General features: G+C 42.0%; 1 protein-coding gene across 2 annotated transcripts in view; it reads left to right on the top strand.

Moving 5' to 3' along the window:
• The first annotated feature begins 2,155 nt into the window (after positions 1-2,155).
• Positions 2,156-18,348, top strand: part of RBM42 (RNA binding motif protein 42) — a 237,994-nt gene continuing 221,801 nt past the window's right edge. The window contains exon 1 of one of the 2 annotated variants that reach the window (XM_086948711.1): positions 2,156-2,322. In XM_086948711.1, the coding sequence (XP_086804837.1) occupies positions 2,267-2,322 (56 nt within the window). In that variant the 5' untranslated portion in view covers positions 2,156-2,266. The remainder of the gene's footprint in view (positions 2,323-18,348) is intronic. The other variant, XM_086948710.1, reaches the window with a different exon arrangement.

Raw genomic sequence — 18,348 nt, 5'->3', positions numbered from 1 at the left:
TTTGCAGCCTGCATGTAGCTGCACTTACTGCACAAGTTGTACTGTTTACTGTCCACCCTTTTGCGGTTGCATGAATCACATTGGGAAAATGTGACCCAGTGTTTGGTCAAGGCCTGTATTTGTTTACCTGGATTTTTTTAAGGCACATTCCTGGTTTAATTTGTTGTTTCTCCTCCATGTGTCTGGAGGAAGGAGAATAAGGGAGGGACTGTGCCTTAAACAAAAGAGAGAGGGAGAAAGGGGTCAGCAAAAAGAAAAAAAGCATTGGCATATCCAATAGGTATCACCTTTGGGACATTATAAGTGTTTAGCCATGCAACAGTTGATGTTGCACCAAGGATATTGTGCTGAATAATTAAATACTTATAAGGTCCCAAAAGCGAGACCTATTGGCTATGCCAATGCTTGTTTCCGTACAAATCTGTGATTTGTAGTCTTAAAAAATATATAAAACCAGGACTGCAAGTCCCAGAATTCTAAGAAAAACATGAGACTGGAGTAACTAGTCTAGCAGGGACCAGGGAAACTGGCAGCTATGATGCTTGCAACAAAGATTACATGGACATGCTCAGACCCAAACATGGTACGTTGCCTTCCTGACTTAATACACAAGATCCACCATTAAGTAGTCAATACCACTAGGCATTCTGGAACTTGTTGTTTCAATTCTATCAGTTTCCTGCTCAATGTTTTGGGCAACAAATCAATGACTGGTTGAAATTAAACCTAGTGGCATAGGATCAGTTGAAAACTCTGCTTGTGCAGCTGCATATTTCCTCGCAGTGGCCCATCTCATATTTGATCACTGTAGTCTCTTTCGGCTTTTGTGTGTTACATTGTTCTCCAATTATCCATCTGCACTTGAAGTATAATCATTCTCAAAACATCAGGAGCAATTTAATAATGTTAAAAAGAAATGATGCTTGTGGAGATTTGGATGTTTATTTTCAAACCATCAAGCTCAATTGGATCTTATGAAGTAATCACATACTCATTCTTAGATCCTCCTGAAGTCATTGGGAATAGTCAGACCTTGTGAAGTCATCAAATACACATTTTTGAATCTTCCGAAGTTATCAGGAAGAGCCACACCTTGTGAAGTCATCATATAGTCATTCTTAAATCATCCGGAAGTCATCAGGAATAGTCACACCTTGTGCAGTCATCAGATGCTCATTTTCAAGTCATCCGCAAGTCATCGAGCTCAAGTTTCTAAAGTCTGCTGATGACTTCAAGAGCTTGATGATGTGAAAATGACTTCTAGAGTAGTTGTATGATTATCCAATGACTCTGGGATGGCTTCTAAAGTAATCCTGTTTTACCTGGGACCCCTCCTCTCTGCCCCCGCTACCATCATATCATGTATTGACTGCAGTATCAGTTTATGTTGTCCTCATCACGCCATCATTTTTGGCCTCAGAAGTTGAGTTATTTGTGAAAGCCTGCTGTAACAGAACAAGATACACAACAACATAGGGGAGAGGATGTGGTCTGACGGCTAGACTGCTGACTTTGGAGCCTAGAAAACCAAGGTTCCAGCCCCGGGGTTGCGCCCATGTGCTCGGTAAATCACTTAATCTCCCCGTGCCTTCCAAAAATATAAAATGAATGTGTCCTTGAGAGTACATGTGCTCATGTAAAAGCGCTCCAATACCTTCGACGTTGTGTTATATAAATCTCCAAAACATAATCTTGCCAATTTTATGTTTCTTATATCCTATTCTGTGGTCCAGGTTTCTAGGCTTTGCTGTTATTGTGCTCCTTCTGTGTGCTTAACAGCTCCTATAACGTCGAGATACTTTGAATCTGTCATACGTGTTCCCGTTTTGTAGAACTTATCAACCTCAACAATGCTACAAGTTAAAGCTTTAACGCCTTGTCGGGAGTAGTAAGCGCTAAATACATGCAATTGAGATACAAATGCACTAAGTTATCAGTTTTACTTGGGTGTGCAGGGGTCTAATCTGATACAACTTGACGTAATAAAACTGCCCATAGTGGGTAACAAAAACTCATCATTGTCAGAAGGCATCTGACAGACGAAGACAAGACTCGCGAGTTACGACGCTCATCTTTAGTCCCTTTTCTATGTCGTCGTCCTCTCTATAGCTTCCGGTTTGTTCGTTGTCTGAACGCAGGGCTCGGTGGACGTCATCAGTGTGCGGCTGCGGGCGGTGACGTGCGGCCCTGCGCCTGGTGTCGGTACCCGTCTTTGGCTGGTGGTTCCTTGAAGGGCTCGGCTGCGGCCCCCGATCCAGTAGTAGCCATGGCGACTAAAAGCGGCGAGGAGAAGCTCAAGGAGATGGAGGCCGAGATGGCGCTGTGAGTATGAAAGTAGCGAGGGACCAAAGCAGCACTGTAATTACAACTTCCAGACTGAAAGCAGGGCATGCAAGGAAGAGAGTTCCCACACACATACTATCCACCAGGGTGGCCACCTTTCTAAAATAAAGATATCGCTGTTTGTTTGTGCTTTAAGAGTCTGCAAAGGCACGGACGTGCTACTTCAAGAGAACTTCAAATAAAGTTATCTGCTATCATTTAAAACATGACTTTTCCGTTGTTGCTTACAGTACTTATCAGTCACGGATCATTACGACACCTCTAGAAGACGTTTCTTATTGCGATCTTGCCGGTACACCCAAGCCCATCTCATAGCTGTCAGTCCTACTGGACACCCTTCATTTACCGACCGCTCGATATGCACTGAAAGGAAGTTACAGTCACTGTGAACTTCCAAGAAACATGATGCCCAATTTTTCCCTTTTAAAATGAATCTCCTCACGAATGATCCCGTTTGTGCTTGTTATGTCCCTATGAGGAGGATGTTCCTGCCATACTCCCCTGATATGATCTACTCTTGGCTTCATACCTGTGCTCTGGAGTTCACATTTATCATGGCCGATGCAGCTAGACAGGAGGGGCGGACCAAATTATGTGGCAAGGTTGACTGTTAAACAAGAAATGACAAATGATGCAGTGCATTTAGTGTTATCTGATTATTTTGGACTTTCTTACAAGTTAGCCCCATCTGGTAAATGTTCTATTTCATTAGTACCACTTTGACACCTAATTACAGAAATAAGCAAGTGAAAGATGACCATTAATTTTTCCAAGGGCTTTACACTGTGCAGTAATAAGTGTCTCGGACCATTTAATAACTTTTAATCCTGGTCAGCTAGAAATATTTTATTGTTGAAATCGGCAGACCTTGCAGTATACGATGCATTATGACAGATGCAGCAAATCCAGATGTATACGGAAAATTTAGCAGCTGCAAAATCGCATAATTCCAGTATCCCTGCCTTTTTATTAACTTCTTGCTCATTACTGCTATCTGCAGGTCTCCGATGGCCAAGCCACTTAAAACATAACACTCCTTCTCTTTGATACATTAACATGTAACTTAAGGTGGGCTGAGGATAGTTCACTGTACTTATCTGCACAGTAGTATGGTTTCATTTGATTGTGAAGGTTTTCTTGCTGCTGAAGTGTGTAGGGTTCTTCCTTAGCATGACATCCTGTTACTAGATTGCCCTTGAGGCATGTGTTGTGAAGCTCCAGTTGGCCGCTTTTGAGTGGGTGGTCAGTTTCTAGTACAGGTGTTTTTGGCTATGGAGTAGATGTGCCTCTGGAAGTTCAGCTGGATATCGATGGTAAAACCCAGAGATGTGTACGACTCCACAATAGGTGTTTTACAATCCAGGAGAGGAAAGGCTTTCATACAATTGTGGAGTGGTAGATTACAGTTCTGCTGTGAGATAGACAAGAATTCTTTTGAGCTAAAAGAGTCAGAGGCACTAGCTTTCTCTCTAGCAATTCATGACTCTCTTGTATTTTCTGGAGTCCTTATATATCGCCCCCCAGGCCCACCTCCTCATTTCTAGACTCTGTTGGTGACGTGTTGAGTGATTTAACTCTCAGGTTCTCTAATTTTACGGTGTTGGGGGACCTCAACCTACATCTCGAGGCCCCAACTGATCCTGGAGTCAGTTGCTTCCTAGACACAATTGAAGTGTTGGGACTCACTTTGTTGAATCGTGAACCAACACATCAAGCAGGACATCTATTAGATGGTATCTGCTCTAATTTTTCCAGCCTGATAGTTAAACCTCCATGCCCTCAGGTATGGACTGATCATTTTTTAATTCCTTTCCATATAGCTGAAACCCGGAAATCCTTTTCTAACTCCTTAAAAGTTACAGATAACCCCTACATAAAACCCACTCCGAATTGGAGGACATTAGCCAAAAGAGCCGATATTGTTGAAAAACTTAAAAATGAATTACCAACTTTCGCCGATTGTACTTCTCCAGACTATCAAAGCTTTTGTGACTGGATTGCTGGAGCGGGCAAGCTGCTCCTACCAGCTAATAATGAGAACATGAAACCTAGGAATAAGAAAAAAAATGCCCCCGTGGTTTTCATCAGCCCTTAAGGCTGAGCTAGGCGAAGTGAAAACTCTAGAACGGAGGTGGCGTCGTAATTACGACACAGCCGCACGTAACATCTATATAGCAGCTAGACGGAAGTATCATGTAGGATTAAAATTAGCAAAAAAAACCCATTACCTACAGGCCATTTCTTCTGCTGGCCAAGAACAAAAAGCTATCTTTAGGATTGTTAAGGATTTTATCAAGCCCTCAGCTCTATCGCAAGAGATCCCTCCATCACAAGATCTCTGCAACACGATATCTGATTATTTTGATAATAAAATCCTAACTATCACAAATACCTTCCCATCAGATACCACCATCACAATGGATGGTGAACAGATAGCGAAGATGACTTCCCCCCTCCGCTTTGACGAGTTTGGCCCAGTCCCCCTGGAGGAAACTGCCAAAGCTATTTTAGCCAGCAAATCAGGCTCCCCTTTTGATCCCTGTCCTCCTCCGGTGTTGCACCATCTAATAGAGATAGTTAATCCTATGATTAACAGTATCATCAACTCTTCTCTAGCAACAGCAAGTATTCCAGAGGACTGGAAACTTGCAGCTGTCAAGCCACTCCAAAAAAAGGCCCTGGCCGATCCTACTACCCTGTCCAACCTGCGCCCGATCTCTCTGCTACCCATCTTATCTAAGCTGACTGAAAAGTTTGTCAATAGCCAATTGACAAACTTTTTGGAGAAGACTAACGCTCTCCATCCGAATCAGTCTGGCTTTCGGTCAGAACATTCTACCGAATCAGCTTTACTATACTCTGCTGAAACTTTAAGAGCAGCAATGGATCGGGGAAAACAGGCTGTCCTTATCCTTCTTGACCTGTCGGCAGCCTTCGATACCGTGTCCCACAACATCTTACTGGACCGGTTGGCTGCCGCAGGTGTGGGAGGACAGGTGTTGACCTGGTGTAGGAACTTCCTTACAAACAGACGCCAAATAACAGTGCTTGGCCCATATCAGTCTGAGGCTAAAAACGTCAGCTCAGGGGTGCCACAGGGCTCTAGCCTGAGCCCTGTCCTTTTCAATCTATATATGGCACCCCTGATGAACTTGATCGAGTCATTCAGGATCAGTTCTATCTCATACGCTGACGACACCCAGCTGATTTTGGTGCTGGATAAGGAACAACCAGGAGCCGAGGAAGACCTTAGGAACTGTCTTGCAGCGACATTCAAGTGGATGAATAACAACCATCTAAAGTGCAACGCCGGAAAAACGGAAATTTTACCCATAGGGATCAATAATCTTTTTTCCCCTTCAGTATGCTGGCCATCGGATGCAGAAGCTCCACCTAACACAATTGCATCCGCCCGTAACCTAGGCATAAAGTTTGACAACTGCCTATCCTTTAAACCTCAGGCTGTAGCAGTGGCAGGTATGTGCTTCCAAATTATCAAAGCACTTAGGAAATTTTTTGACCTCCTTCCCCTTTCGGCGAGGAAAACAGTCGCAGTGGCCTTGATAAATTCTAGGCTAGATTACTGCAATGGACTTTATGCTGGAGCAAACAAAATCGTGCTCCACAAATTGCAGATGATCCAAAACGCGGCTGCCCGCCTCGTACTGCGTCTGCCCCGTAGATCATCTGCCTCTGCAGCTCTAAATACTTTACACTGGCTGCCAATAGGAAAGAGAATTCTGTTTAAACTTCTCTTGATTACTTTTAGGGCCTTCCATCAACGTGGCCCGACCTATTTACGAAGGGGGTTCAAAAGATACTACCCAACACGCTGCCTAAGATCCGCTAGTCAGAACTTGCTTACCATTCCCCGTTTTAAACTGGCTACAAAGGGTGGCAAATCCATCTTTGTACTAGGAACCAAGGCCTGGAATAAACTCCCCCTTCCCTTGCGTTCTTTCTCCCAAGAAGCCCCTTTTAGGAAGGCACTGAAAACCTGGATCTTCTCCATGTCTGACTCTATGTGTAGAACCCTAGTGTAGTGGCTGTGTTTAAGAAATTGGACTTCTTTCCCTATCCAACTCTTCCACCTGGGTTGTGTAAGCGCCAAGATACTCCTTGGAGTGGTAGCAGCGCTCTATAAATGCCCATTACATTACATTACATTATTTTTAGCTGAGTTAAGTTTTTTGATGGCAGATTGACGTCCTATTTTGAACTTTGGCCAAAGCATTGCAGAATAACAGATGTCGTTGTAGTGATTCTGGGTATTATGTGCATACTCATAGCACTGAATCTCAGAGTTACTAAACATCTTTCAAAGTGGTTCAAGGTAGAGGTTGAATACAGTTGAGCATAAGACCGAACCCTGGGGCAACCGTTGGCATAGGTGGACTTTTCTGGAGATAGTTCCCAGTTTTAACTATTTAAGAGCGATTTTGCTGATAGGAGTAGAACCTGTTAAGGACCACCCCTTCAATGTCTATTAATTCTTTCAAGATGTTAATCAAGGGACGGTGCTGTACTGTACCAGAGGGAGCTGGAGTAGTATAAATAGGCATGAGTTGCAAGCATCAAGGAAGCAAAGTTAGTTATCAATAATTTACAGCGGTGCCATCTCTGTACAATGGTCCGGTCTAAATCACAAGTGTTAAGGAGGTTGTTTGGATGTGACGAGAATGTTAAGCAGCTACAAAGCTTTCTGTTACCTTCCCTAAGAAGGGCACGATGGAGGCAGCAAAAGTTATTGAAACCACATGCATCAGCTGAAGTTTTTTGTTTCTCCAAGATTGTAGCTCCTTGGCTGATTTCTAAACTGTTGGTGAAAACACCTTGTTTGAATGAGGAGCTCATTAGATTTGTCCATTGGAGTAGACCTGGTTAGGCATGTATGCTAATGAATCTAGAGATTGTGTCAGAGAGTTGATTGGAGCATTTAACGTTGGTTATGGCATCTAGGAGCACTTTCCCAGCGATTGTGTCATGGTGCATTGAGAAACCCTGAGCTTCGCGGATCAGCTTGGTCGTCTTAATTTTAAGATTTTTGAGTGGTGTCAACTAGCTACACAGAAATTATATTAAGCCAGAAATCATTTTGGGTGGCAAAATCAAATTGCAGCTTCACATGCTAAGTAAAGTTACAAGACTGCTCATCCATTTTGACACAACTCTTAAGTTGAGTAGCTGCCATAAGCAACTCTGCAGGTAGGTAACCCCAAATCAAAGTATCCTAATTGCTAGTGGTGCCAGGTCATATAAGCAGCATTTGTGCTAGTCTATTATTATCGCAACAATGTTTGTGCATGAATTGCACAAGAGAATATGCTCCTGGAATAATCACATTTTGCCTGATGCACAAACTGATTCAGAGGACATTTTCCACCTGCTTGCCCATGCACCCAAATATGTAATTTGGAAGTGGCTCTGTGTTAAGTCTGTCCCTATTGGATTATGTTGCATGACCAAGAAGTGTTGGTAGTGGAGGAACCCAAGAATAGACAACAAAGGTCCAAGATTAGATTAATCTGTTCTACCAGTTTCAGAGACTAAAAAAGTTTAGAAAGATCCAAGTGAAGACCTTCTTTGAGGGAAAACATCAGAAAGTAAAAGACACAGGTTACACACCTTTACGGCAGAAATCGGCATTCTGTTCGCCTCCATCTATAATGCCTCCAGAGGTTATTGCGTTTGAGGAAGCTGTCACTAAGGAGGTAGAATTACTACAACCGAGAAGAAACACCTACAACAACCTCAGCAGAAAGTAACAGGAGGCATTAAAGTCATTAAGTAACAGGAACAATTTTGTTATAAAACTGGCCGATAATGGCGGAGCAATCGTGATACAGGATGTAGACACCTACAGGAACGCATGTCTCAACCTGCTTTCGGATGAGAGACATTACAAGAAGTTACAAAGGTATCCTACAGCACGCCTACAGAAGACTATCTCCACAATAACAGCAGAAGCGTTGGAGAGGAATTGGAAAAACTAAGAATGAAAGGAATTTCCTTAATACAGAAGAACCCAGAACACCACTGTTGTATACGATCCCTAAGATACATGAGGACAGAACCTCTCCTCCAGTTCGTGCTCACTAGGCCAGTGGAGTCAAGCTATCCTGGCTGAAGACGGCTGATAGCCAGAAACCGGTCCTAGGATGCTTGATTCCGGTCCAGGACAGACATCATTTGCATGTGGCCATGTCTGAACTGGGGTGGCTTGGTGAGCAAAATAACGATGGATTAAACCCAGATCTGTGAGTGGGGGTAAATGTTTTGCCATTGTGCAACATTCCGTCCATCATCTTGTGTGTTTTGCTCTCCTCCAGTTAGGCCTAACGTGTCTGGAATTGGATCAATCTTGGAACCTCTCTCCAAATATACTGACTGGTTCCTATGACTGCTCGTTACTCACATCAGGTTGTATGTAAGAGACACTAAACACCTACTTAAAATCCTAGCGTATTTTGAATATGATCCTATACAAGAAACAATGATATATCTGGATGTGGAGGCCCTATACACCAGTATTCCATAAGAGAAAAGTTTGTATGTAATTGAAAACAGACTGCGCTCGCAAGACTGGCCTTAGGAAGTACCTGCTGAGTGGATCATGACACTGATGCACATGGCTCTCACAGAGAACTTTTTCAGGTATGAAGACCAGCTCTTCCTACAGATTTTTGGGACTTCCATGGACAGTACTTTCGCCCCTGGTATTGCTTGTCGGTATTTGAGCCAACTGGAAGAGAAACACAAATTAGCTTCCTGAGCACTCTCAGTTTATAAAGTTCAGTATCCAAAATAGTAAAGTTCCACTGGATTCATCCAAAGCAGTCCCAGGTGGGTAATCCAAAATAATATATCAATAAGATTTAAAGAAGTAGGGTAAGTGTACTATGGATTCACCTATAATATAGGTTGTTCCACAAATAACGGAAGATATTTTCTAATTAAATCCTTGGGGTTGTTTAAATTACAGGGTCTTTTACTTCATAATTTGAAGTGACGAAGAGATTGATTATTTCAACTGAAAACCTTTCAAAATATTTGGATTACGGTAAAGAACCCTTTTCAATAATTTTTAATAATTTTTGTAAATAGTGTTCAGTCACCGCAATTGACTTTTGCTTTGGGGAGTGACGAAGAGCTTATAAATACTCTATAAAATTTAAATTGTAGAACGTGTGATTTAGTAATTTTTGACTAGGGATATTACCCGAGATAGGGCCGATCATCTATGATATAGATATATTAGATAATTGATCCCCAGTGGGGCATTATTTTAATTGACATATGCGTTTCTCACTATAAGTAGGAGGATTCTATGTTATATACATTTCTTTAAATGTATGCTTGAAATTGATGTATATGACTTGGTGGTGGCTTGTTAGAGACGTGCACATATCGGGTGTATGTTCTTTTGGTATTTTTCTCGCCGGGTTCTTCTCTGCTCATCACGGGAGTCTGGAAAACTGTCACAATTATATGTTAGCTCAAATGAATTATAGTGATGTTTATTTTGTATTATGATTTCAGCCCTGATGAAGTCGCTGTGTATATAATTTACAAGACGAAACACGTGTTGGCTGAATAATCCAATGACTTCTGTATGTGGATTGTGGAGGATTTGAATTTGAAGAAAAGAAAATAAAAATCCATGATTTGAAGGACCTTGTTGATATATTATTTTGGATTACCCACCTGGGACTGCTTTGGATGAATCCAGTGGAACTTTACTAATTTGGATACTGAACTTTATAAACTAAGAGTGCTCAGGAAGCTAATTTGTTTTGTAGACCTACTGGATAGGTTGTGTGGGGTGTTGGTGACCACACCCTTCCTTAGGAGCACCAATATATACTTGAAAATTCGTACCATTCCCTTACTTGCAGAGCGCCCTTCTAACCTGGGTTACCGATTGTCTGTTTTGGAAGAGGAACACATCTGGACGAATAATCCATACTCTGGCATGATCCGCAGCTGGTTAAGATACATATATGACATCCTGATCATTTGGCACAGTGATAAAACCGCAGAAAAGCATTTGAAGACTGGATAAACCAACTTAATCCATTCCTCCGCTTCCTGATGTCTACTCACAATATGAAGGTCTCTTTCTTGGCTGTTAACATCATAGCCAATAATGTGAAGTTGTAAAGCACGCTCTATACAAACCCGACAGACTGCAATAGTCTGCTCCACTTCAATAGTGCCCACCCACGATCACTGAGGGAAATCCTCCCCGTCGGACAATACCTGAGAATCCAAAGGAATTGCTCTGATCTTGAAAACTACAACAAAGAGGCAGACAAACTAACAAAGAAACTACACGAGAAGGACTACCCTAAAAATGTTATAGAACAGGCATGGAAAAGGTCCCGCAATACACCCCGCTCTGCCTTACCGGAGACTAATGCGAAAAGAGAAACCGAGTTATTGATATGTGTCACCACCTACAATTCATCATTAATGCTAGCAAGAAAATAATTACCAACAAGTGGCACATACTTACCTCCAACCAACTAGAGTTTGAAAAACCCATCTTCTCGTTCAGACGCAACAAAAGCTTCAGGAACACACTAGTCCATACTGATAGTTGGAAACCAAACCAGAACACACAAATGATCTTATGGAACCAACCACAGGTGAAGGACCACTGTCTGTGTGGTTCATGTATTGCCTGTCAGTTCACTTCCTACTCCACCCATGTTGACCTGGGTCTTGCATACTCTTTGTAACAGAGAGATCACACAAATTGTAATCCTGAAAACGTTGTGTATATGGTCACTTGCTCCTGCAAAGACAGATTCATTGGAATGACTACTAGGAAGATCAAAACACGGATAAGTGAGCATAGAAGCAGGATCAGGAGGACAATCACAGCTACCAGACTCACTTCTCACTACCTTGAGAAGGGACATTCAGATAACAATCTGGGGAAGACCATAATCGAGAAGATTAAGGGTGGAACGTGCACACCTAAGAGACTGCTAGAGAAAGTACAGTGGTGGTTTTACAGGTTACAGACCGACATACTGGGACGTAACCACTCCATTTCATGGAATCAATTGAACCAGAAATTAAATAAATGCTTCTGTTCCATTGATTCTGAACATGTCTCTCCGTTTTCCAAACCCATAACCTTATAATGTGCCTTATGCCTGCGTCGCTTTGATTCTATGGCATGCTATTTTTATTTGTTCCATTCCTGTAAAAGTTCTCTCATGTAACGTAACTGGTTCTATTGTACATTGCTCTGACACCTTCGGGTAAAGTCTGCGCTTTATAAGAATGCATTAAATTAAATAAATAAATAAAAATAAATGAAATCCCCCAACGAATGGCAACACAGTGATAGTAGTGGAACCATGACTTATTAACGTTTCAAACAGACTGGATTGAAGTAACTCTAAGGGCTAAGTTAACTCAGTGATTACATCTGGAGATATACAATTACAAGAATAGAGGTGCATGGACATCCAAACACATGTCTTCTTCGCTCTATTTTCATGGCAAGAAAAAGGGGTTAGGATACTGCATTTTTCTTCACAACTACATTTTACATGTGCACAATCACTTGTGATTATGTGGTGCCTCATTCCTTACTATGGGCTGATAAAAAGTCTGCATATATGCATGCAAACTATCCTTCACACACCCTACCAGATAGCAAGGGAATTGCATTAAATAGATCATACATCTGATAACTAATCGATGCGTAATGATTAAATTGCCACCATACAACCGGAATATAGATAGTTTACATACTACCAGTTGATATTCAGTGAGTTATGCCCTGTGACTACATATCCCATTATTGTGTCACTACATATCATAACTACGACCCATTATGCCAAACATGGGCGTTTGGTATGTGTCCATGATCACTTAAAGAAATGGACTTCATTTTCCAAGATGCCGACTTTTTCCCTAGTCATGTCTGGACTTACGGAATGACGTCATCAGCAAACGCCAGGGGCGGGGCTCCACCCCTGGACAATCCAGAAATGCTCAGATTCAAACACACTATAAGATGCAGTCCTGGCAAACGATGTCGGACATACCGGGAGACGCGGACCCAAGTAGGTGAGACAATGGGGCAGGGCTTTTTGATGAAGTAAGTTAGATGGGAGGATGAGCTTAAAAGCAACAGAGAGGTGCTTGTGTAAGACTGTCGCTGCATTTCATTAACAAGCGGGTGTCCCTTTTTGTTTTCTTCCCTCTTCCTACTCCCGTCGTTACCCGTACAGAGTGACTACATGGCTACCCCCTTTACCCGCAGTCCGTTGAGACATTCTAGAACCTCCGCAAGAGGGTAAGAAATTATGATGCAGTGAGTTAAACCAACTGTAAGGTGACAAAATACGGGTAATAACTTCACCCGGAAGAATGAGTACGAGTGTAAAGGTGCAGCATGATTATTAAGTGTGGGAAGTTTTACCTGGTTTCCACGGTATGGGTTTTGAGAGGTGAATGTCATGACCACTCGAAACTAGTAACTACCTGGGACAGCTTTATACCCAGAATGCCCGTTGGAGTCACGACTACACAAAGCATGTTAGATGAAAACATGCTATATGCACCCATTCTGAATGGGTGGTCACGTGTGATAACACCAATTAACGTTTCTTTTACAGACGGTAGGATACCCTACAGCACCGGATGAGAGCAACTATTCTACTTGCCGGTCCTAATAAGTACAGCTATCTGCGCTTTATATTGAACTATAAGAAATAACCCACTCACAAAACACGGATGGAGATCAATTTGCCCTGAAGAAAGCCCAAGACCCTTTTGGGCCTTTTTAAAGGGCTGAAACGTGTTGGCATTAGGGTCATAGGACCATTACCTCCTTACGACCCCCTCTTTTTTTTCCTTTGTAATATCCCCTACGACTCCGCGACTAAAGGGATACTTTGAGTCTGAGGAGGAGTTTTAATCTTTAAACCCCCTGGCCTATATCTCCTAAGTGCTTCCTGATATATGGTCGAGACCACCCTGACCTTTAGAAGTCGGGATGACCCCGCTGATGAAGCATAAAACTACTAGAGTGTGTGAGGTTATTTAACAAAAAGGAATTGCTTCCTTCCCCATGCCTGAGTGGCTGGTGCCCCAATAGTTGAGAATAGTGCCCGACCATCTCCATATCAGGATGGATACCATTTTGGATTAGTAAAAAAGCGTGCCCCCATCTCTGATCAAAGTATAGCAGTGAATAATGACTACCTCAATTCACTTAGGGAGTGACATAACGCATTAAGGTAGCCAGCAAGTGAAAATCTGTTGAGCTAGCTTTTTTTTATCCGCACCAAAAAGGGGATGAGCCAAAAACATCAATAGTTTTAGTCTTAAGATTTGTTCCAGTTGCCAGTAATTACTGACTCCTCTCATGTCTCCAGCTGAAGGGAGTTACTGGTGCCTCCCATCATCCAATCCAAAAAGCCACTAGGCAAACATAAAAAAACAAACAAAAAAAACCAACAACCGGGCAACCAAAAGGTAGTCCCTCAATTCAGGCTTTACATTGTACTTGATATATCTTGCCCTTTTCAATTACTAAAGACCATGTCACCGTACATTCTGCAGCAGGTAGTGGAGGTGTTGTTTAGGAAAGTCAAGTTATATTCTTGTTCCGCTTTCTTATTTTCGCAGCAAGGCATGTTTCCAACCAAAGCCTTAATAAGTACAATACATCAGCACCAATGAAGCAAATCATCTCTGCCATCACTCTTCACTGTGATGCCAGTGTACCTAACACTATTAAAATTCTTTATTCTACAGTAAACATAATATGCATTTGATTCCTTATCCCGCAAAGGAATTAAAACTCTCACTACATTTTGCTGTTCATCTTGTTCACTTAATAAACATCGCCTTGATTACTCGTGAAATTCTGAACGAATGTAACAAAAGCCATTGTCCATGACAATATAGGCAATATCTGTTTTATTTTGAAGCAGCTGACACAGTAGGAGATACTAATAAAAAGGCTGAAAAAAGAGTTTGCTCAATGGACGTGTGCCAATGTTTTAATTTGATCTGCACTTGCAAGGGTTGTTTCATTGGAACAAATTGTTTACCGAAGGTCACTCTAGGTTATTGCAGGACAGTTTGTATGTGTAGCATATCTATAATAGTGGCAACAAGCGTTTGCCAGACGGTTATGTGATTTTCTGTAATGTGAGTGCTATAGAGTACAGATGAGCTTCTTTAAATGCAGTAGTTGGGCTATATTCATCCAAAGTCCAAGACACCCGTGGAGTTCCCTGCTACCGGGTGATCATCTAGTAGATACTGTGAATAGAATTTGGAAAATGGTGTCTTATCCCATCAGGGGGCACTCCGACTATTGAATTTTCATGGTGCAACAAGTGTGTATTTTGCCTGCCACAGCTTCTGAAGTAACACTTGCATTCTAGATAGACTGTTGGAGTTTGCGGTAGTAAGCCAGACCAGTCCACTTCCTGTTGATCCATTGGGTGGTTTAAGATAGTACCATTGCACAATCTATGATCAAAGATTCCCTTTACAGAGCTTGAGGGGGCTCTTATTTTCACCCCTAAAGTGCAGCTGCTCGTTGACACTTGTGGCACTGGGAGAGCACCATTGGGGAAACCGTATAATGAGAGGGCGCAACAGTATTGTGACATACAACTGAAATTATGGAAGTATTGTTCAGCTCTCATCTCCTAGTCTTAGCTATGAGCAGAGTGTGGATATCATGTCTTCTTTTATCCTGTATTTACACTTGCAGTGGCTGATAGAGAAAAAAAACGAACCCCCTGCAAATGAGATGGGATAAAGTCTTTCTCCTCATAAGTCTGAAATAAGTAGCAGTGAAATGAAAGGGTGTTGCTGTTTTTCAATTAAAAGTTCATTAGGTTCTTGTACAAAATATGGGCTATCTCGAAATGGCTGCGAAAAAGCAAGTGCTAGAAGTCCAACATATAGTTATAAAAGTTGAGTTCAATTGTCAGGGTTATAATTAGAGAAATGATTCAAGCGATTGGTATTGATACTCTATTGGATAACACACATTAGAATGGTCATCTTCTTGATACAAGTAACTTAACTGGGGTCAAAACTTACTTGGAAATGCTCTGACTATAGAAGAAATTCTGGCAACCAACAGGTACAGATATTCATCCTCCCAGAGTGACTCGGTGGCCCTCTTATTTATTGATCTTACTTTTTTGAGGCAGTCCTGGTGCTGGCTGTTCTGTGGGTAGCCTCGGTTTATGCCGCACCGGTATGAGTTTGGAACACTGTAGGTCTTTCAGGATGTTGCCTCCTGGAAATCTTTGAATTGACTGAGTTAATTTTTGCACAGTGCTTTGACACCCAAGGGTTTCCTGACAATAAGTCAAGTTTTACAGAAACACCTGAAAGTATAATTGGCAGAATAAGTTGGTTTCAAGATCTTCAGGATAGCCAAAAGGACCGATGCCTGTTTTAGGTGAAAGGCAGCCAGTTCCAAAATGTTGCCCCTGGGTACTTAAGGAACAACCTTTCTACCTGCTTTTCTTTATCGTAGGCACTTGGAGTGGGAGGTGTTCTTCTGATCGTAGTGTCTGGACTGATCTGTATAGTTTAGGTAAAGTTCCTAAGGAACAGTTTGTTAGTGGTGAAAATGCATTGTTCAGCAAGAAAATGCATGGATTGGAATCTCTGCTCAGTACAAAGCCAGTGCAGACTTCGATGTGCCTCTAACTTTATCAAACTTCCTTATTAGGCAAATCTGCTGAAGAGCCATGATTTTTACATTTTATATTTTAACTTTTAGGGTTACTGACAGCCCCCGTAGGAGGGTATTACCATAGACTATTGTATTTTTTTACAGCTCTACCAGTGTTAATGTAGAATATCTTCTCGGAACGGTATGCATTGCTTTCAGATCTCATACTGGGGGAATGGACTGGAAAATGTTGCACTTATCAAGACAACTGCCCATTGAAATTGAAGGACTAGGGCCCTCCAATTAAGAGAGCTGTTATATGGAAGCCAAATACATTGACCCATGAACTGGTTCGGAAGAAGTAGGAATTCTGAAAAGCTGGGTATAGAAGCCAAATTAACAGCAACAACACTATATGAGATGGTAATAGCAGGCCCAACTCGGACAGTTAAAGTCCCAATAATTATTGAAAGTAGCCAGACATTGCTGGCGTTTATGTGCCACATTTATGGGAAGCACAAGGCTCTATGCATTTGAGACCCAAATATGGTTCCTACTACACTTCAGGGAGATTTTTAAAATAAGATATAAGCCCCAATGGACTCTGGCGTGATACGAGACAGTGGAAGAGGGCTATACCCATTTGGTGATGCAGTGGACCCATATAGAATAATTCTTAGTCAATTCTAGACATAGTGACCTTGTGAGAGTGGCGCACCTGACGTGAGGAAACGTATCCTGGGGCAAGCAATGCCTGCTTGAGATGCAAAACAGCATACTTTTACCATATAGTTTGGGAATCCATACAAATACAGGAATTTTGAAAGGCAAAAGTAACGATAACTGCAGAAACAACAGAAACACATCTTGAAAATAAACCAGAGATCTACCTGGTCGGGTTAACACCCAGCTTGAGGAAACACAGGACCACAAATACATTTAAAGACCTTCTTTAAGTGATGGCTGAGGGAAGAATTGCCATGGGGTGGAAAGCAGTAGGAGTACCACCCATAAGGCAGTGACTTTGTGACCTCCAAAGATGAGGGACTTCAGAAAATGAAACACTAACCAGATTCCAAAGACACAATGGGTTGATGAGTCGAAATAGGCCTATGGTACATAATTTTGATGGCAAAAACTTGCCTATGTAAAAACATTTCAAATGCACTTGGGTAACCAACAACAGTGAGCAGTGATTAGGAACCACTCGATTGCTGTGCTGAACCTCTAAGGAGTAAAGAGGTAATGCAGATCACATTCGACATGCAGGATCTGGAAACTAATTCTATAAAAAAATAATATGGCCCCAGCAGAAACAGATGAAGACCTTGCATTACAAACAGCAAATATACTACATAGAGTGTAGCAAGAGAAGATGCTTAATAATATATTTTTATAAATATCACAATTTTATTTTACAGAAGCATAAATCGAGCACCTCCTTTCTCATCATATCTCATATTATCACATTCCTGTTTATCCCATTTTAAGCACCAATAATCAGTTTTGTCGTGTATGCCATTTTAACTTTCATAACACCCTCCATTCCCTCTGTGTCATGGTGTCGATTTCAGTATAATTCTATTTAATCTAGGGGTTGTCTGTTATTCCTTCTGCGTTCCAGCCATACTATCGACCATCACTCTGTGCTATATTAATTCTGAAGGAACACCGGTCCTCCCCCACCACCGTGTTCCGGGAGTCCGAGGGACCTCTCAGGTCTGATATCATCATACTCGTCCATGCCCTGATGTCATTGTCTAGTTTTTCCCCCCAGAGTTTTATATAGCGCACACTTGACCCGAAGGTGTCAGGTATTAGGGGGCTTTACATGAGCACCAGTTGTGTTACACAAGGACAGATTCATTTTGGTTAGGCAAGGGGAGATTAAGTGATTTGCCCACAATCACAGGATGTTGAGCGTTGTTGCTGAGACTCGAACCCGGTTCCCCAGATTTGAGGTCGACCACCCTAGTAGCTAGTCCACATCCTCTCCCCTAATTTCTCATCTCTTTAAAGCTGTTTCATGTGGACCTTTTTTGCTGTTGCCCCTTCACTTACATCTTTCATCCATATCTCAGTTCTGGGGGGTGGCGTAGGGCATAGCCAAGCTATAGCAAGTCAGCGCTTTGCCAAGACCAGTCTCAACATTACACATTTCCTACTTAATTTCTTCTCTTTGGGAGCGGGCAACAAGCCTTAACTTAACGGATCTCTCTGGTCACCTTAAATATTGTGGCATCATTTATTTTTATCAGGGCCTTCCACTATTCTGGTAAATTGGAGCCCTTCCAAGAAATCTGCCTCTGGTTTGGGGACATTCACTG

The sequence above is a fragment of the Lissotriton vulgaris genome, unplaced genomic scaffold (assembly GCF_964263255.1).
Source record: "Lissotriton vulgaris unplaced genomic scaffold, aLisVul1.2 SCAFFOLD_1177, whole genome shotgun sequence".
NCBI classification, from domain to species: Eukaryota; Metazoa; Chordata; class Amphibia; order Caudata; family Salamandridae; genus Lissotriton; species Lissotriton vulgaris.
The sequence above is the reverse complement of the archived record's forward strand: the minus strand, read 5'-3'. Positions and strand labels throughout refer to the sequence as shown.